This window comes from Pseudorasbora parva, chromosome 12, assembly GCF_024679245.1.
Source record: "Pseudorasbora parva isolate DD20220531a chromosome 12, ASM2467924v1, whole genome shotgun sequence".
NCBI lineage: Eukaryota > Metazoa > Chordata > Actinopteri > Cypriniformes > Gobionidae > Pseudorasbora > Pseudorasbora parva.
This window is the reverse complement of record NC_090183.1, coordinates 28,600,413-28,622,242: the sequence shown is the minus strand read 5'-3', so window position 1 is coordinate 28,622,242 and position 21,830 is coordinate 28,600,413. Positions and strand designations below refer to the sequence as shown.

Genomic DNA, 21,830 nt, shown 5'->3' with positions numbered 1-21,830 from the left:
AGAGCATTTTTTGCAGTGTGTGTTTACTGCAGTTCCATGTCGCGCATGCGTTCATATGCATATTCAGTAGTTAAAGCTTGTCGCCAAAACGTAACGTTATTTCTAAACCATCTATTAATAAGCTTACATTCCAGTAACGTTACTCCCTGGGTTGCTGAAGGGATTCCGCTATCGTTCGTCAGCATTTTGTCAGTTGTGGTAGTCCCTCGATGAAACATTGTAAAACCAGGAACAAAACGTTGTGGTAAGAAGCGATGATTGGCAGAGTAGCAGCATGTAGTAAGCATGTAACAAGATTTTAGGAGTAAAAAATCACGTAATCGCAACAGACAAAAAATATTGTGCAGACAAGACGAGTAAAAATTATTGTCTTGTTTTTGGAAAAAAATACACAAAATTAAGCGTTTTTGCTTAAAATAAGATAATAATCTGCCATTGGGGTAAGAAAAATATTGTTTTCTGTTTGAATTAAGACTATTTTTCTCCCCCCCTTTGGCAGATTATTTTGCTCATTTTAAGCAAAAACCTGTGGTCCAGGTGACATATTCATATAACATTTAAGGATAAATATTGGTAATCAGACAGTTGGCAGCACCCAGTGACTTCCACAGTAGGAAAAAATATAGACTATGAAAGTCAATGCATGCTGCCAACTGTCTGTTTACCAACATTTTTCAAAATATCATCTTTTGCATTAAACAGAATAAAGAAACTCACACAGTTTTGGAACAAATTAAGGGTACGGAAATTATAACACAATTTAGATTTTTGGGTGATCTATACCTTTAAGAGCTACATTTAGCCTTAAATGTTATATGAAAATGGTACCTGAAACAGGTTTTATCAGCTGTTATCTACCTAACTTACTGTCCCTCCAGCCTCTACTCTAACCAAGGATGCTTGTTTTTAAATTCCCTAGCCTAACTTTCTGTCGACAAGGCTGGTCAGAAGTTCTCATTTCTCTCATCATCTGAAATAACAAGGAGGTATAAAATTGTATTCTGTTTACCACACACACACACACACACACACACACACACACACACACACACACACACACACACACCTGGTTCACTATCTTTGTGGGGACTCTCCATAGGCATAATGGTTTTTATACTGTACAAACTGTACATTCTATCCCCTTACACTGCCCCTAAACCTACCCATTACACGCACACAAACAAACACACACAATGTCTGTGTGTGATGGGTAGGTTTAGGGGTAGGGGCATTGTGTGTGTTTGTTTGTGTGCGTGTAATGGGTAGGTTTAGGGGCAGTGTAAGGGGATAGAATGTACAGTTTGTACAGTATAAAAACCATTATGCCTATGGAGAGTCCCCACAAAGATAGTGAACCAGGTGTGTGTGTGTGTGTGTGTGTGTGTGTGTGTGTGTGTGTGTGTGTGTGTGTGTGATGGGTAGGTAGGGGTAGGGGTATTTGTGTGTCTCTGTGTGTGATGGGTAGGTTTAGGGGTAGGGGCAGAGACACACAAATACCCCTACCCCTACCTACCCATCACACACACACACATACACACATTATTTTGAGGTGCCAATCCGTTATACATCGGAGCTTTACTGTATCTTGAAGAGTGTTGTCTTCTGAGTTTCGGAGTTTTTACACTGGCAGTTTAGTTCAGAACAGGGCACAGTTTTTATGAAAAATTGGTAATGTGAAAGCTGTCATGCGGACCTGGGAGCGCACCAGAACCACACCATACCTGAAGGAGGAATATAGCGCGGCCCCTTTAAGAGATGCGCGTCCCCCATTGAACTGCGGTACTTAATGTAAGCGGTAATGGTGTTAATGATTTACCTCAGATATGAGCGAGTGAGCTTCATTGCATCGCGTGTAAAAATCAGGACGCAGCGAATAATTGATCAAAGTGCAGAAAAGTTGCGGTGATTGGTCAAAATTGCGAGTCGCACTGGATTTTCTGTAACGTCCATGTCATCTGCTACAGCTGAAGTGTCACGTGAAGCTGCAGTAGCTTTAGGGGCAGGCTTCCGAAAACACTCAAAGAGTCTACTTTTGTTTCATATCTTCTTTTACATTAGTTAGTTAATTTCAAACTTGCGCAAAAAAAGACCGCCAAGCAACTTATTTTCCTTGGTAGGTGATGTCAGATCAATGTCACAGGCCACGGAAGCCTCAATGGTCCAAAAACGTTAGTGATTCACAATTGCAACCACAGTCTGTGTTCGCAACACAGACGTGGTGAATTTATGAATGAAAGTTCTGTCACAAAACGATATTGTTATGTATCCTCACGCTTTTTTAAGTGGGTATACGGAAATCCTTGTCCTTTCCTAGTGGGTATACGGCGTATACCTGCGTATCACGTAGACTACACCACTGCATGGAGGTCTGTTTCTCTCTCTCTCATGTCTGTCACATGTGCACAGTGTGAACCTGCTCTCATTAATGAAGAGAATGGGGCAGCAATAGTGGACTTGAATTCTGGTGTTCTCTGGCAAATGCCAATCATAAAGTCCGTTTCTGACATTTTGGTCAGAAACATGCACACCAGTAGCCTGCTAGAGATCATTTTGTAGGGCTCTGGTAGGGTTCCTCCTTGCACAAAGGAGCAGATACAAGTCATGGGGCTGGGTTGTTGCCCTTCTACGTCCGTGTCCAGCTCTACTCGTGTAATGGCCTGTCTCCCAGTATCATGCTCTTGAAACTGCTGGGAGACATACCAAACCTCTTTGCGAAGGCACGTATGGATGTGCCATCCCGGAGGAGCAGGACTGCCTGTTCAAACTGATTGGGTTGCAGGTACTGCCTCATGATACAGACAGCGACAAGTTAGGATTATTTTATTAGGACCCTAACAAAACAGAAAACTAAATCAAATCAGTCAGGAAGAATAAGGAAAGAACAATTGTCAATGGCCACCATCTGCAAAATCGTTCCCTTTTGGGGGGGTTGTCTTAATGTTGCCTCTCCACTGCACCTGTTGTCACTTTCATTTGCACCAAAACAGGTTAAAGAGGGGGTGAAATGCTGTTTCATGCATACTGAGCTTTTTACACTGTTAAAGACTTGGATTCCCATCCTAAACATAGACAAAGTTTCAAAAACTAATGTTGGACGTTTGATGGAGTATTTCTGGGTCAAAAATACTCCTTCCGGTTTCTCACAAGTTTCGGAGAGTTTTTTTCGAGTGTGGCTCGGCTTGATGTTAATAGAGCGGAAGGTCCTTGTATGGGCCGTACAGGCTCTTCTCCCGGAAGGGTGCGCGCGCGCGTGACTAGAGTGAGAGAGAGGAAATGCACGCCCATAAACACTCTCTCAGGTGCAGATCCAGTTGATCCAGGCGCCGCGCTCCACTTTATTCTTATGGGTGACATCAAGCGACTTCAACGCTTCAGCACAGCATTCCGGGAAGGCAGCGCTGCATTTGAACTGATTTTAACGCAGAAATGACGGGAAGCTTCACAACATCGCTTCAGTCGCGTCGCAAAGTGGATCTCCACCGTTCACTGCTGTCAGGACTTAACCAAATCATACCAAAGAAGGGTGTTTTTGACGGAGCGGTCCCAGCGATAAAGGTTCGGTCCTGCTTTGGAAGCAGCTGGTGAGTAAAAATGCTTCAAATGTGTCTGCTGTTGGCTATCGTCACGTGAGTAAACATCAGTAAACGACACGATCGCGTGCTTCGTCATTCAAATGCGCTAACGGTTACACATTGTTTTTCTATGTATAACGTTACACTAGTCTGACGTGCAAAACCGTTTTGCTTGCTACTGCTAAGGTTTAGTCCCATACAATAGTCCATAAACCGAATCATGTCCTCATAAATTGCGAGTAAAGACACACAAATGTTGACAGGTACATACCACTAAATACAGTACATACCACAGAGACGAACATCCTGCTGTTGCTGTTTCTCCTGTTTAATTTATTTCAGCCTCCGAATGATTCTGGATCATGTATCTATTAGCTGAAAATCGATAGCCATGGGCTTCTCCACGCTTGAGGACGTCACTGCTTTGCGCACTCGTCATTCTTTAGCTCCGCCCACACAATACGCCTCCAGGTGTTCGTTTTTTTGCAGAAAGACTCGGTATAGCCCATATTTCTTTTATAAATATAATAAAACTAAAGACTTTTCGGAGATATGAAGGATGCGATAGTACTCTATAGGTACTCAAGATTGACATGAGATTGACTGAAACTGAGTGCCCCCCCCTCCCCCCCTTTAAACTGATTCACAATCACTTATGCTTCCTAATTGGACAGATTGATATCCCTAAAATCTAATTGACTTGAAGTTATACTGTGATGATTAAGTGTCCCCTTTATTTTCTTGAGCAGTGTATCCTACATTGTAATTTATTGCTGTGATTAAAAAAATGGACCCCCCCCAAATCAAAAAAAAAAAAAAAAAACATCTTACTGAGCACAGACTTTTGAATGGTAGTGTATAAGAGCTCTTTTATTCCAAACACTGGGCCTCCCTGGAATCTTTGGTATAATTCGAACACTGAGCAACATGCATCAAATGGCCCCCATGCTGAATTTTGTTCTCAGTTCATTTAATATAAATATGAAAGCATTAGTCTGCCACATCAATTTACACTGTCACATTTCTTTTGACCCGTTGTGTCAGAGCAATGAAGAAAAAAAAATGCAAAAAAAAAATAGAACAGATGAAGGCAGCGAAGGGGAGAGGTGGCTATAAACGGGTTAAGGAAATAACACAGAGACGTTGTTCTGAGAGAATGTTCTGATATGTGACTTCTCTCTTGCTCTGCTGCCGGTTGTGTGAGCCAGCCTGCTGATGTACAGTCAGGTCTGAGAGGTGTGAGTGTGAGACAGCTGTGAGAGACCTGGAAGCAACTGATTTGCTCCTGGGGGATTTGACCAGACAAGCCAAGACAAGGCCTGTGAATCCTAACAGTCTACATATTACTAATGATGAATCTCAACTTGATGTTGAGGTGTGAGATCACACTCTGTTACTTCTGATATAGTTCTCAGCTTCAGTTTTGTTTAACCTTCAGGTCATTTGGGGACACCGTTTGTGTTTTTATAATCATGAAACTGTCACTCTAATATAATAAGGGAATTGTTTAAGCACGTTTTAATGAATGACTAATTTCAATATATTGTAAAATCTTTAGAGAAACTATACTAGCTACAGTAATGTATTTCACGTTTTAGATTTATGATCCTTATATGACGTTTTTAAACTGGAATCTCTTAACGTAATGTCATTGTGTGTTTTAACAGCTTAGTTTTTCTAAAAGCAGGTCCTGCATAATAGTGTTTTATGTAATATGCAATTACGCAAACAGATATTAAAACAGCTAAAATGTTTGCAGGTAATATAGGAATGCTTTTAATTTAATTTGATATGTTGATATTTGAAAATAAATGTATTTTGATTATATTTATTACCATTGTGATCTCAAATTGGATTACAAATATCACCTAGTGTATTTTAGTAGGCCTATAAACAGTTTGTGTTGCTTGATTTTGGTATTTAAATGATAGATTGTAATTTGATTACAGGAAAACCTCACCCCACTTCCCTTGTTCCTGTTTTTAATTCCTGTTGTCTAGTGTTTAATTCACTGTGAATTTGACACTTGTGTTTCCAGGACTCAATGGGAGGTTCTCCCAATGATATCCGAATTTCTGACATGAGGCCAACTTTGGTAGAGCCACCTATGTACAAACCAAAGGTTGTATTACTAGGCAAGGAAAAAAAAGGTTAGCGAGTTCACCCCATCTATTTTCTAAATGCATGTTATTTATCCTATTGTGGGCCAAAATACAATAACTCGATCTTATCTTATGCTGGTTCCATTTTGCAAGAAATGCCCTTATTCTCTTTTGATGTTTATTAATAAAGCTAAAATTCCTCTGAGATGGATGTTCTGTTATAACGATGCATTGTGTAATTGCACAGGGGAACACTGGAATAATATTTGTTGTTAGAAGCACAATAGTTGAGGTTTATTATAGACAAATATAGTAAATGTTCATGCATATAAACTGTTTTACCTTGTATACCTTGATACTTTTTTTAAGAGTCCACAGATGAGTCTGAGCCAGACAAAATGCATTGTTTGAACAACAGCGGATCATCGGCCACTTATTCAGACTACTCACCCTCCCAGGGATCATCTGGCTCCTCCAACCCACCTGGAAATGTCAGTAATCTGCAAACATCTGGGAAAGAGGGGCCATCACAGACTCACTGGACCAACAGGTTGGCAAGAATTTAATCACTGCCACTATTCATTTATATGAACTAATAGACCATCTGTGCTCTCATATGACCTGACAGTTGATCAAACAGTTTAGATCTCCAGCTCACTGACTTTTGGGTGGCCCAAAACCAACGTGTCGCTGTAATAAACATTCCTGCCAATAAGCCAAAATTATTTTAGCCAATTTTAACCAATCAATTGAATATTGTTTTTAATAACTTGCAATATTTATGAAACACAGAACTGCATAAGAATTGCCTTTGTGGGGGTGTCCCGTACACCTGTGAGGATGTTGTCATTTGCCTTTTTATTAGATTGAAGGCGCTCGTTTTAAATTTCATATTTCTTTCCATTTTAATGAACACATTTGCAGATAATTCTAAGAATGCTCTATCTGGGCTTTTGTTTCTTTTAAAATCTCTATTGCTCATCACTCTTTCTCAGTCAAAGTCATGCACAGTTGTATGACTCTTGCTGTTATCTGCAAAAGTGCAGACGAAAATCCACCTCTAAGGGTGTAACGATATATCGTTAAACGATATATCACGATTTAAAAACATGACGATATGTATCGTTGACGGAAACGATATGATTCGCGATAGTTGTTTTATCCAAGGCTCAACTTGCTGTAGTAGGCCCTATGTATAAGATATAATTCCCCCAAACACAAATTAACAAATGTAGGCCACCACAAATGTAAACTCTGTCATCATGTACTCACCATCATGTCGTTTATTTTATTTAACTTCCAAACACAAATGAAGATATTCTTTATGAAACCTGAGGGATTTATGTCCCTCCATTTTTAAAGTCCATTCCTCTCAAACTTAAAAGATGTAAAGCATGTCATAAAGGCATGTAAAAATAACTAATTGAGTGTCTGATCCAAATCTTCTTTAGTCTTCAAGTCTTCTGAAGAGACACAACGGGCTTTATGTGATGAATATATTTATCTCGACGCACATACTGTAGTAAACACGGACGTTCAAATGATTGCGTGACGTGTGGAAACAACATGAGAGGGATTAAATGCAGAATTAAAATTCTTGCATGAGCTAAACATTTACAGTTTGAGAGCGTTCATTTTGACAAGCTTTCTTGCGATTAGAGCTGTGGTGGATTGCATTGATCATCTGAAGTGCACGCGCTGACGGAACGGCTCTCCTCAGTGAGAGCACAAACATTATTTAAAGTTGTGTTTTCGAAGCTTTGATTATGTTTACAGTGTGCAATATAGCATGAGTTCATGTTTCGCGTGTAAAAAAAAAAACTGTATTTTTCACACAATTTACTTATCTGTTCAGCGCTGTTTCCTCTGTCCTAAAAACAGCCTGATGATTTCCTTGTTCTATGAAGTCCCTCCTTCAGAAATACGTAATGAGTTCTGATTGGGCCAGCGCTTCCCGTGTTGTGATTGGACAGCAGCTTAGCGCACTTTGCCCGGAAAGGTCCCATCTCTTTCCGTAACGAGGAGATGCAAACGCTGAATGTGCGCTCTTCTCCACGTGGGAGAGCAACAAGACCACGCCCCCTATTTTGCGTGTTCTTGTGGGCGGAGGGCTAGTCAACAAACGGTTCTAGTGACGTCTTTACAGTAGGAAGTGCAGGGGTGTAGTCCAAACCGGCCGTTCGCTGTAGGCTTTTAAAGGGAACTTCTGTTAAATAAAATATCTCGCTTGGCATTGAACTTTGAGCGTTATAATTTTACAGGTATTATTAATGCTCTAACAGCAACATTTCACACTAACTAAAGTTTGAAAGATGGGATCGCGAAGAACAGGACCTTTAAAGCGACACTCCTCAAAGTCAAAGCGCAAACACCATTTAAAGCGACTTAGTGAATGCGCAAACATCATTTAAATAACCAGATCACATTTAGTTTTAGTGGTATGATTATTCAAAGCAGTCCAGATGGTTCATTCTTACATACTGCATTAATAGCAGGCATGGGGAGAAATGCTGCTGCGTTGAAAGAGTGAATAATGTGTGAGGGGGGAAACAAATTTAAGTTTAGAGTTTCAGTGACATACATTATTACATTAATAATCTTATTATATAAAATCATACAACAACTATAAATAATGTATAATATTGGTGAGTCCTGATAATAAAACACAAATAATAATATTATATAATAATAAAAAAGTACAACAAAAAAGAAAAACTTTATTTTGGCTTAAAATATCGGGATACATATTGTACCGTGAGTTCAGTATCGAGATACATATCGAGTGTATCGTTACACCCTCTCTGTTGCTAACAGTAAAGATTTTAGTATATTAGCACTGCTGAAAAACTGAATTATCTCTCCTTTCACTGCCTGTTGATAACCTTGGAAAAGCATTATGTGGTCGAAATTTTGTAAACATTGAAAGTCTATTCGATGAGGATGGCAGTTTGGTCAACCACAGTGATATTTCTCAGCACTTTTCAATTTAAACGTAAATTAGACTACATGGTATATTAACAGAGCTGAAGGCCCAGTTCAATTTAATTTTTAATATCTCATCCCCAACATTACATGAATGAAGACATCAAGATAAAAGATTTTGTGGGCATCTGCTGAAATAAATCTTTCATTTAGCAGTGAGGGGCAGTGTTTGCCTAAGGAATTTGACCTGCACACAAATGTTGCAGATTCAGTCGGAATTGAGAATTTTCGGAGTAGACATTTTTCTAAGTAGGAATTAACAAGGAAATAGAAAGTAAATAAGATTGCAACCCTATGTTTTAACCATTGTGCCCTCGAGCAAAGTACTTAACCCCAGCTTGCACAAAGGGTATTATGCCTGCAGTGATTGTGTGAACAAACATTAAATATTATTATTTTCTAATTTTTATATTATTCTCAATATATTTTGAATTAAATGACTAAAATATCTTGGTTTAATCATCAAGCAATAAGAAAAAACACATTTTCCTTATACTTTGAGTACATGTGAGTAAAAATAAAAATAAAAAGTATATATATATATATTATATATATATATATATATATATATATATATATATATATATATATATATATATATATATATATATATATATATATATATATATATATAGTATTTATTATTACTTCTCCAATATTTTGAATTAATACATGAATATAATTACGTTTTTAGGGATATATAATTTTTTTTTAAATTACAGCCTGAACTACCCTTGCCTTTTCACAAAAAGGTTAATGTTTTGATATTTGAGAGGCTTATTAACCTTTGTTTCTTTAGCTTTAAGCTAAAATATTTGTTGTTCATTCTTTTAATGAGAGCCCCCCCCCCCATTATGATCAGTTTTTTTTATCACCCTGACATTTCTTTCTTTATGCCCCCACGATTCAGAAATCAAAAACATCATAGAATTGATGTAATTCAAGTCCTTGCATTTATGAAATGCTTTCAAATTTTGAATTAATTGATGCATAACAAAAAAAGTGTCATGTCGTTGACCCTGTGTCTGAGTTTGAATTGTATGATATTGAATACGCTTGTCATATCTAGTTCATGTCCATATTTTTGTGTGCAGATCTTTTTCCATATAGTGCACTGATAAAATCTCCAATGCATTTTGTCTGAATATGTCAACAGGCTGGCTCAGTCTTTCCCAAAGCCCATTGAAACCAAGCCCCTTCTGAGCCAGAGGGAAACACCACCTTCCAGCACACTGCAGCAGCGAGGTGAGAGGCGGCCACTCAGCGACACCTTCGACAGCTGGAACGATGCCCCCCACTATGATAACACGGGTTTTGTCGCAGAAGAGACACCTCTTGACACTCAAAGCAGCAGTGCTGGAAACCCTATGCTTGGCTCAAAGCCCCGGAGTGCTTCAATGGCACAGGGGCGACGGCCTCTCATGAGACAAGAGCGCATTGTGGGAGTTCCCTTAGAGCTCGATCAGACGCAACACACTTTCCACACAGTTCGCTCCACCCCTGAAACTGAAGTGCCTCCTCCCTCTAACCCCTGGCAGAACTGGACGAGGACTCCCAGTCCCTTTGAGGACAGGACAGCTTTCCCTTCCAAGTTGGAAATTACTCCAGCCAACAGCCCAAATCCTGACCGTAAGGACTTTGAACAGGAGATGGGAGAACTACCCAGCACTTTTCCCTCAACTAGAGCCTGGGGGTTTCTGGACTCTACGGACTCAGGGACGGGACGAGGACATCCCAACATTTTCTCACATGTCCAGGGTGGAAAAGACCCAAACAAAGGAAGCACTATGGTTATTAGCAAAAGTTCTGAGAGACTTTCGCCGATGATGAGGGAGGTAAAAGCGAAATTTAAGAAATCTCAGAGCATAGATGAAATCGATACTGGGTCGTACAAGGTTTACAGCATCCCTATGGACAGCTACAGTTCTAGCATAGAAAATCAGGGAAGTGTTGATAGAGCAGACCTCCCTATACCACTAGAACAGAGCATGTCCAGGAGCCAATCAGCTCCAATGCTGGACGATGATTTGGATGGCTACGGTTTGAATAAAAGCTCTCAGCAGCAGAAACCTGCCATCCCAAAGAAAGTTTACCATTTTGACCAAAGCTTCAACCCGCAAAGAGCCATGGATCTTGTGAAAGCGGAGAGGAGAGTTCCTCCACCATTCCCCAACACCCCTGAATACGTAAACCATCCTGGGAAGACGTTACCAAAAGAACTTGTGAGCCCAAGAGGCTACCGAGGCTATCCACCGATGGAACAGATGTTTTCATTTGCTCAGACTGCAGTCACTGACGATGCCATCAATTCACAGCTCTCGGTCCAGCCCCAGCGCTCTAGGCCGGGCTTCCTGAGGCGAGCTGACTCTCTGGTAAGTTCGACAGAGATGGCGCTATTCCGCAGAGTAGCTGAGAGCCAAGAGCAGCAGCTAGCAGAGCACTACAACAGGCCTCAGCAGATAAAGAGCATGCTGGAACAACAGAACAGCTTGTCTAACATCGCCGACACCCAGTTCCACAAGAGGAATGGTAGGTATGAAGAAGATTACTCATCTTATCAAGAACCTAAAAAGCCCATCATGGGTTACCCCACCAAGAGTCTGACACAACGCCGCCCCCTGTCTGCACGGAGCTACAGCACAGAGACATACGGGGCATCTCAGGCAAGGCCAGTGTCTGCCCGACCCACCATGGCTGCACTGCTGGAAAAAATGCCTTCAGATTACAATCTTAGTACATGCACTGAGAAGAGCCCTGAGGCTGACATGAAGCTGAGATCTGTCCCTCAAAAACAAGAGGACCCGACCTCCAAAATGCCAGTAGATTGGAGACAGCAGCTGCTTAGACACATAGAAGCGAAGAGGCTAGACCGGGTGAGTAAGCAAGCTTTGCTTTTTGTTCTTTTACAAAAACTCTAAACGCTCAGTATTTTCAAGAGATAAATTAAGCCATTCTGTTTATTCCGTCTCAGCCATGTAACCATTTTATATTTGTTAATAATTGAGATTTCAGAAAACATTTTCTCAGTGCAGTATATTTTACTTTATTATTAAGGGGATAGTTCACCCAAAAAGGAAAATTTTTATGTTTTTCTGCTTACCCCCAGGGCATCCAAGATGTAGGTGTCTTTTTTTCTTCAGTAGAACACATATTAAGATTTTTAACTGCAACCGTTGCGCTGTGCCAATCATATAATGCATGTCAATAATGGCGTAATTCTATGAGAGTAAAAAAAACAAAACATGCACAAACAACTTCAAAATAAACCTTGCGCCTCGTGACGACACAATGATGTCCTAAGACATGAAACATTATTTTTGTGTGAGAACAAAACCAAACTTTGAGAATTCAAACACTTGAGAATCCAAACTTTATTTTATATCTTTTTTTTCTTTTCTTTTTACCTCAAATGTCCAACAGCCACGAGTGCAGCATCACTTCCGCTGGTTAGGTCAAATGTACACGATATGGAATATCTCAGTGGGATACAAGCGGTGGAAGTGATGTCTTACAGAATATTGTGTAATTTGAGCTCATCCAGTGCAATTGATGGCACGCTTGTGTCTGTTGGACATAGTGTTGTATTAGAGATAAAAAATTATATAAAAGCGATCGTTTCGTGTCTTAAGACATCAGTGTCATCACGACCCGCAGGGTTTAATTTGAAGTTGTTTGTGCATGTGTTTTTTTTACTCTCATAGAATTACGCCCCATTGACATGCATTATATGATTGACACAGTGAAACGGTTGCAGTTAAAAATCTTAATTTGAGTTCTACTGAAGAAACAAGCACACCTACATATTGGATGCCCTTGGGAGTAAGCAGATAAACATCACATTTAAATTGTTTGGTGAACTATCCCTTTAAATAACTACATATTTGTTTAACATATTAAATACAAAGCTTAAATGAAGGCCACTTTTTAGTGTATAGACACGTTAACAGTCGGGTGAATCTCATGTCCCAGACACTTGATGTTTTACATATTTCACTCCAAAATGAAAATGTAAAACTTTTTCTTAGATTTTTTCTTTACAATTTTTTCATGTCAACATAATTTTCATTAAATGCAAGAAAAAAAACATGATTTTTAATTTGATTTTTTTTGGTCACACCTTAGATTAGGGTCCAATTCTCACTATTAACTAAAACTTTTGCCTCAATAAAATCCTAATTACTGCATATTAATAGTTAGTAAGGTATTTGTTCCATTTAGGTATTGGGTAGGATTAGGAATGAAGAATAATGACATGCAGAATAAGGCATTAATATGTGCTTTAAACCTAAGTATTAATAAACAGCCGATATCCTAGTAGTATGCATGCTAAAAAGCAACTAATTAATAATAAGAATTGGACCCTGAACTAAAGTGTTACCGAACTAAAGTTTTATTTAAAAAATAATATTTCTCATTTTCTCAAAAAAAATTGAGAAAATTGTAATGCTCATTAAATGGCTTTATATTCTTTCTGCAAAATATCTTCTTTTTTTATTGGGGTGAAATATGGTGAGCATTTGTTTCTGTGTAAGTGGAATACAGTACTACAGCATACTTCATTGTTCACGTAATTTAGCCCCACGCTGCTGCTATTAATATTCTGTAAACGTAACCACTGTGTATCACTAATGTGTCACGTCGTCAGTAATGACGTACTGTTGTTGTTCTGTTTGTCAAGCTTACTCACTCTGTTACAGCAATGTGCAGTCCAGTGTACCCCAGCCACAGCCTTTTGACCTTTCTGTGTGGCACACCCATTCACTCATGTCATATGGTTGTTTCCCTCCAATCAGAGCGCTGTCCTTAAGCACAACACAGTAAACTTCGGCATGCTGTACTCTGGAGGCTATGCTGCACCGCATGCCAGCAGAAGCATGACAATAAACTTTTACAATAACACAAAGCATGAAAACCAAACAACTCAGTGGCTACCTCTACCAAATGTGAGTATAAAGGAACTTCAGCCCCAGTTTCAGCATGAAGAAGTACGACTTATATTAAACATAACATCTCCTATTAAAGACCTTCTTTTTAGATCTATCTATTTTGACCGGCTTCTGCTTTAACTTCTCCAACAGTGGTAATATGATCATTTTTGGCACATTTTGTTGTATGGTAAAATAGCCTTTCTATTAGGCAGACCATCGGAACACATTTCACAGTTTAACACTAATCTAACACTTCACCTGTTTCGAGTTCAGAACTAGACACTGTCTTTCACTGTGATGTTAAACATATATAGGTGTTTTCTGTTGCATGTGCTCCGTCTTTGTGTTTGGTCTATGCACTACAGTCTTCCACTGTCCTTAACTCACAGAACAAGGCAATCTGTGATTGACAGCAGAGATACATTTATGAAAGGCCTTCTTGATCTTTATAAAATATAATCAAATTCAATGAATCAAGGTTAAACAGTCAGGGCTGAATTCACTAACCATTAAGACACCACCAATGAGCGTAGTATACCAACCTCCTTGTACTTATTCAGCGACAAGTGATAACTATACTGTAAGTAAATAGAGGTTAGTGAACTGCTCGTATCAAATTATCCAGGTGCTGAGATAGCTCTGTACCATGAGTATTTTTATTTATTTTATTATAGATGTATGTATTAAAGATATAAAGTGAAGTTGAGCGTACTTTCAGCATATTAAAAAAATCCTAAATCTCTGGATTGATAACTGAATGCGGGTAATTTAAAGTGCACCAGATTTCAGTAGATTGCTGCATTCGCCACAAGCTAGCACTCAGAGGCCTGTTGCATGAAGTTAGTTAAACAAACGTAGGGTGTGTCTCAATCGGCTCCCTAGCTTCCCTAGGTCGTGAATCAGTATATCGTGTACATGAATTTGGGCACTGGTAAGGACAGAGAGGACCCTGGCTCATTACACATTGGCACATTGGGATGAGTCTATTTCTTGCGACATGACAATGTCCTCATTGTGCAACATCACTACTGGTATTTATGAACAACAGCCGAACTGATATCTTTCTAACATTTGTTTTAATGAAGTACATGTTTTATGATACATACTTTGCTTATTATATATATACGGTCAAGATTGTGTTCATTACCTGTCTAGCGATGTAAATTTATGCTGAAATATAATCAAATACTTGTTTATATAAATAAAGAAAAAAAAACTATATATATATATTGTATAGTATAGTATAGTATACACAGTTTGATTTTTTTTTATTTTTTAGGGAGCGAATGTTTCTGTGCTGGAAGCGATCAGTGCCCTGACTTCTGAACTAGGGAGCTGATTTAGATACACCCTTAAAGTGAGAATACATGGGGCAAATTTTTGAGCAATGTGTCCATCGACGGGCAACCAGGTAAGACAGGGCACACGACCGATCTAAAGTATTCAGATAGAAATGTTGCTCATTCTCAATGGGAAAGTGTCCAAGCAACATTGCTCAAAAAGTTGCCCCGTGTATCATCATTTTTAGAGTAGGGTCAGAGTTGTCAAAACCAAACAAATCCCACCCATTTTAGATTGAGTTCAGTGGGCTCACAACACTAAACATTACTGCGGTCAGATTTTAAAAAGCACTGGATTGTTTAACCATTAAGATTAACAGATTATTATGAAAATATCATGAATTTAAATTAATTTACCAGGCAGGAAGGAACAGTGTTGCCATTGTAATTTAAGAAGGCAACTGAACGAAAACATTCAGCAATATCAATGCAAGGGATTCATCTGAATTTAATTTAGTTCACAAAGGCCTGGTTTCACAGACAGGGCTTAGATTAAATCAGGATTACACGTTAGTTCAATTAGGACATTTAAGTAGCTTTTATAATGCGCCTTTGGAAGAAAACAAAAACATTATTGGTGTGTATCTGGTGTCGGTCTGTGAAACCTGGGGAAAGAGCTTACAAGAAAACACACAAGCATAGTACATTTGAAACCTTTATTACTTCTTATGCTTTTATTTACATGAATATATCAATAACAATTTGTAATTGTGAAAATATAATTGCTTATGTTTAATGCATAATGGGTAATGTAAATTATTTGATATTCATATACATATAATAAATGAACCATATAGCTTGAGTTACTATTGTGATGAACACCAATAAACCAAAAACCTTCCCAGGTAGCCACTGAAACCAGCTTCGTGCAACAGGCTTAGAACCGACTCACAATATAGGGAAATTTGCTATTTGAAACGCTTTCAACACAGACTTTGTTTTGCACTTATCATAGTTTTTTTTAATGAATTGGACGAAATAAACAATGCTAACAGCAGACCACCAAATTTGTTTTGTACTTTAGTTGACACAAGCATGTGAATGGAACATTTGAATAGTGAGCTGATAAATTCCAGTTTTGTGGGAGTGTCCCTCTCACATCTCGGTTCATTGAAACGAGTACATTTTTATATTGGCAGTGTAAATTTAGAGCACTGTTTTGAATTCTGCTTGTTGACAGCACTATATTCTTTCAGACACCTTCACAACAGAGCAATATTTTAGATAATGGACAAGAGGTGGTTTCCCCAAGTAGTCAGTGGGCTCCGTATTCACTGGGACGGAGAGACGTGCCACCAGAGAACATGAATGTCATCAAAAAGGTATTGATTAAATGTTTTTTTGATGATGATACAGCATGTTGTTAGTAATACTGATTGGTCAAAGATTCTAAGAGGCAATAATTGTTACAAACAGTGTTTTATATTATCTGCACTATAGCTTTTATATGTAAAATTACATATTATTTATGTAAATACTAGGGCTGGGCAATATTTTGGACATGCTCAGAATTATAATGCTGGCGATATCAAACAAAACACCATCAAAATTACAATGAATTGAATGCACATTTTAATCAAGTTTCCTAAAGACATGTCATTTGAAGTGTGAGTTTGCCATATTTCACTAGTAAAAATACACACTACAATTCAAAAGTAAATTAGTACGTTTAGTTAGCAAGGATGCATTCAATTGCTCAAAAGTGACAGTTAAGACTTTTAAAATGTTACAAAAGATTTCTATTTAAGATAAATGCTGTTTTTTTTTTTTTTTACATTTCTATTCATCGAAGAATCCTGAAATGTTTGAATTGTGGTAACCACAAAATATTGGTAACAATACAATAAGGTTCATTAGTTTACATTAGTTAACTTCATTAGTTAACATGAACTAATAATGAACTGAACTTTAAAGCATTTATTTATCTTTGGTAATGTAAATTTCAAATTAAAATCTTTATTAGCATTAGTTTATGTACTGTGAACTAACCTAAACAGCTGTATTTTTATTAGCTAACATTAACAAAGATTAACTAATTAACTAATGCATTAACTAATGTTAACTAATACAACCTTATTGTAAAGTCAGTGTTACCAAAATATTGAACATTGGCACTATCAAGAAAAACTGTTATTTTATTACAGTTTTTGCTCTAAATTTGATCCGCACACACACACACACACACACACACAGTGCTGCAAAATGATCATCTCAGATGACAAGATAAATCATCAGCAATCACGGTAAAACTCCCTCGCCTCTAAAATGGCCCTGTTTCTTTCAAAAGCCATGCTGAACTGAAATGATTCATTGCATTTGTCTGGATCTCATTATAGTTTTATTATTTCCACAAAACGTTTTTTGGAGACACCCACATGTCTCTGAGTATTAAACCCTGTCATGTTCTACTCTTTAAGTTTCCTCTGGCTTAACCTGTTCTCTGCGAGATGGACGTGTCTGTTGTATCGTGATTGCCATGTTCATTTTTTTAAATGCCAGGGTTAATTACTACCTGCTGTCGTGATTCATTTCACAACGCGTGTTCCTGCCCGGTCTCCTTAGCAACCCCAGTCTATTGGTGAATGTCTTCAGGTTGTCGCTCAATATTGTGAAACATTTTGCTTCTGCTGACAGATTTAGTGTTGTGAAGAAAAGTCTTAACGTAATGAAAATTAAATTAATTCAAATAATGAAATCAAAATGTCACAAGGTCCTGTGTAGCTACTACATGTCTTTGTTCCTGTAATGATGTAAAGGCACTTGCCAGCTGTAAGAACTACTTCATTAAACATCCGCTTGATGTTTTCCCACAGCCTGGTGTTCACAATCCCCATCAACAACAGGCCATGATGATAACCTCATCCAACCCACCCCACCGGACGGCCCGTGACCAGCAGTATGAGGGGGCCATCAACAAGGTGTCCATCCAACAGTACCAGCCACCTCTGCCCATGCCCATCACCACCACCAGCCCCCGGCCTCAGAGTGCCCGCTGCTTCATCCAGACTAAAGGCCAGAAGAGTATGGATGGCTTTCCAGAGCAGGTACCGCTGATCGCACGGAATAGAATTTAAAAGAAATGCAAAGATAGTAACGCCCATTTGCAATAAATTAATATTAATACAGTGTTTCCTCATTTAAATCATCATCTTATGACTAAAGACCCTTTCACACTAAGGAGCTATTCACACTGAGTCCTATCAATCACATCGTGACAAAGTGAGTTTTTTTTCCCCCGCGCCCCGCGATGAAACTAGACGTCCAATTATATTTGAGCTTAGCTGAGCCGCTGCTGTTGCACAAACTGCTAGTGTAACAAACAATGAGAAATGATCCAACTTAAAAACCCTGTATTGTGCATGCCTGGCCAGTAGTTGGCGATTGAGACCTGCGCGGGACGGATTTTTCCTGCAGGATTCTGTACCGCTCCTGCAAAAAATGTATGTTACCTTCTTCCGCTCCTGCCCGCAACATTTATGTTTTTCCCGCGCCCGCTCGCATAAAAGTAAAAACATTTTTTTTCTGTATGTCCATTAAACATTTTAAAGTAATTTAACATAAAAGCAAGCGCGTGCATGCTTTGGCATGGCAGAATAAAAAGCTGACATCTCAGTTCATCGCGATCTCACAAAGCTCTGTTATGAAGCTGACTGCACAATGAATCTTTCATAATGTCTACAATTTCTTAATTAAAATCAGAGGATTTGAAGCATGCAGAATTCAGCATTGAACAAAACCTTTGAGCAGTGAGTGGATTTTGTCTAAAATGCATCTGATTGGCCATCACGATTTAGAAATTAACACGTCCGTGATTGGCTACATTGCACAATGCAGCAAAAACATGTTATAAACAGAAACTCGGCCTATGCTTGCACCTGTAAATCGTTTTTATTTAATTTTAGTTGTTTTTGTGGCTTTTGTGCAATAGATGAATAACAATTTATTTGATTTTAGACATTTTATTTTTTAGATATTTCTATTTTGCGGGAGTCCCGCAATTAGATTTATTCCCCCGCAGCCCGCACACACACACACACACACACACACACGAGTACCTTACCGCCTGTGCCACACTCTATTTCATTGTTCCGCGGTAGTCCCGCGAGAGTGCAGGTCTCTAGTTTGCGATGTCATTTTGTAAAGAAACACTATGCACCTATAGACTGAACACAAATTTGTGTTTTACCAGTGTTGTGTAAATGCCCCTATGTCTACATATATTTGAAAACAGTGATTTTGTTTTCCAGAAGTTGCCTGTTCACACACTGAAATGTCTGAAAAGCTTAAATCGTCTTCGGCACGATCATTTTATTAGTAAAATATCGCCCCACTTGCTGGTACGTCCAGGTCTTACTCAAAATCACCAGTCCATGTACGGTCTAAAATGCAACTGCTCTCATGGTTTGCAGCAAGACAGCATTTTACTCTTCTCTTTGCAGGAATGTAATATGAAAATTGTGCAAAGTAACTTTTAGTTTTAACAACACTATGGAAATTAATAGCAGGCACAATGCTGGTAAAACCATAAATACAGTATATGGGTAAAATATGCATCACGATTAAACATGCGTCATCGTTTTCAAACACTTCATATTTCACAGTCGACAAACGACAACAACGCTGTCTCAGTGTGGAAGGTAGAGAAAGATGTAGAGAAAAACATGTTTTCAAATGTGCACAGATTAATGTAGACTTTTATTTATGTTTTCGACAGCTGTGTGTGAGAATCGAGAAGAACCCTGGCCTTGGTTTCAGCATCTCAGGGGGAATCAGTGGACAGGGGAACCCCTTCAAGCCCTCGGACATGGTAAGACCATTTCACTCTCTGTTTTAAAGGACAGAGCATAATGTAGTATGCTAATTTCAGTATTTCGTTCTCATAAAATTGTATTCACATGATGCTTTATATAGAACAAAATCAAAGCTATCTCTCTTCAGTCAGTAAAGTGTGTCTCTCTGTAGAGTTTCCATGGAAACATGAGCCACTGCAATGCACAACCTTGCACACCAGCTGACTGCACTACCTTTTAACCTTTTCATGTCTTGGCAACATTTGGAGATAGTTCAAACAAACGCGTTTTGTGATTCAGATGTTGTTGATATTCATTAAGTACACAGAATGTACATTGATACTATATTGATTAGATAGAGATTGTGTCAGTTTGCATGAAAGTGTCATTCTTTTTTCCCTATAAGGTTTTCAACATAGCATAAAGATTGCTTGTGTTGTAAATTGTTGCTTTGGAATCCAAATCCCTGTGAGCCCTGAAGAAATTATGTAAAGTTTTGTGGACTCTCAATATGTGGCGTCAATTATAAGACTTCATATTTGTGCACATAGTGCATACTGATGGGTCCCACATGTAATTTAAATATGTATGCTTTATAATCTCTGCCTTGATTTCAGCACAAAACTAATGGATCCTCGAACTATATTCTAAAAAAAAAAAAAAAAAAAAATTAATTAATCGTATATGTTTTACATTTACTTTTCAGTTTAGCATTTACATTTACTTATTAATCATAAAAGGTAATGATTTTATAGGTAAAGGTAATTATTTTTGAGTTTTTGAGGAAAAAGAGAGGGAGAAACCAAAGAAAATCTAAATCCAGATTAAGCGGCAAAGATTCTAAACCATAGTCACCATGTGGTTCCTAACCTCATATCACTTTTGACTTATAGGGTATCTTTGTTACTAGGGTACAGCCTGATGGACCTGCCTCCAACGTTCTACGACCAGGGGACAAAATTCTGAAGGTAACACTGTTCTCCATCACATTGTCCCACGAGTTGCGACAATGCATCCTCCGCCACACTGCCAGTGGAGGGCTTTGCATGTGGCATCAAATGTCCAGTGTGTACGTGTGTGTGTGTCTCAAACAAGTGAGCATGGACTTCTGTTGTTATGTTTGTCCAACTTTGACATGACAGACTGTTATAACATTTCAAGCTGCCACATGTCTTGTAACTAAACTTAATGGCATGAAATATATTTTTACATTAAATTATCAAATATTATAAAATGAATGTAAATCAGTGAAAGACTAATCAGTACAACCAACTACCTCAACTTGAAATTTGACTGTTTTACATCTTTGATGCAGATTGAATCTGGTCTTTTCCAGTGTAGTGAAATGTATCGCTTTACCTCCCAAAAAAAGGAACTAATTAAAGCGCCTCTTTTATGCTAGTTTAAATGTTCTTAATAGTGTTTTGGAGGTCTCCTACACTAGATTTACATGCATCAGATGTCAAAAAAGCACTACACTACATTTCTTAAAGAGTCTAAAAACGGTCTTTGAAGACTCAGTCTCTCTAAACCCCTCTTTTCTGAGAGCCTACACTCCTCTGATTGGCCAACTGCTTACAGAGCGTCTCAGAAAAGAACAGTAATGATGGAACCGTTTTTTCCCTAATCAATTCCATCCTTTGAAGTGCACGCAAAGTGGATTTTCAGGGCTGAAAACAGCATCTTCACATGTCGACGACACAAACCAACTCTTCCAGGCCTCAGTTACAAAAGCAGATGCTGTCCACGGGCAGCCAGTGAAGACCATAGGCTGGCTTTATACAAATGTATTACATTGCTACGTAACAGGACCTGATTCTGGAATTGCTGATGACTCGTTTTGGCAGTTCAGAATCGATTCTTGCTTTTAGGAGACTTTATTTGATAAAAATTATAAAAACTGTATTTGTCATGCACTTAGCTCTTTAAAACTTTCATACTGAGTATCATCAGCATTTCCAGTATCACTTCCTGTGACTTAATGTAACAAATTTGTATGAGGCCAGCGTATGGTTTTCATTGGCTGCCGGTGGACAGCATCTACTTTGACCCGCCCATAAACACTCCCGTTGTAGCTGAGGCCTGGAAGAGTTGGTTTATGTTGTCGATAAGTGAA

General features: G+C 38.5%; 1 protein-coding gene across 11 annotated transcripts in view; it reads left to right on the top strand.

Annotated features, from left to right (window-relative positions):
• The window catches only part of lrrc7 (leucine rich repeat containing 7), a 160,536-nt gene that overhangs the window by 135,391 nt on the left and 3,315 nt on the right, over positions 1-21,830 (top strand). For 8 of the 11 annotated variants that reach the window (XM_067459744.1, XM_067459743.1, XM_067459742.1 and 5 more), the window contains 8 exons: positions 5,611-5,722; positions 6,044-6,224; positions 9,813-11,529; positions 13,450-13,599; positions 16,121-16,246; positions 17,738-17,968; positions 19,639-19,731; positions 20,608-20,682. In XM_067459744.1, the coding sequence (XP_067315845.1) occupies positions 5,611-5,722; positions 6,044-6,224; positions 9,813-11,529; positions 13,450-13,599; positions 16,121-16,246; positions 17,738-17,968; positions 19,639-19,731; positions 20,608-20,682 (2,685 nt within the window). The remainder of the gene's footprint in view (positions 1-5,610; positions 5,723-6,043; positions 6,225-9,812; positions 11,530-13,449; positions 13,600-16,120; positions 16,247-17,737; positions 17,969-19,638; positions 19,732-20,607; positions 20,683-21,830) is intronic. The other 3 variants (XM_067459750.1, XM_067459747.1, XM_067459748.1) reach the window with 2 other exon arrangements.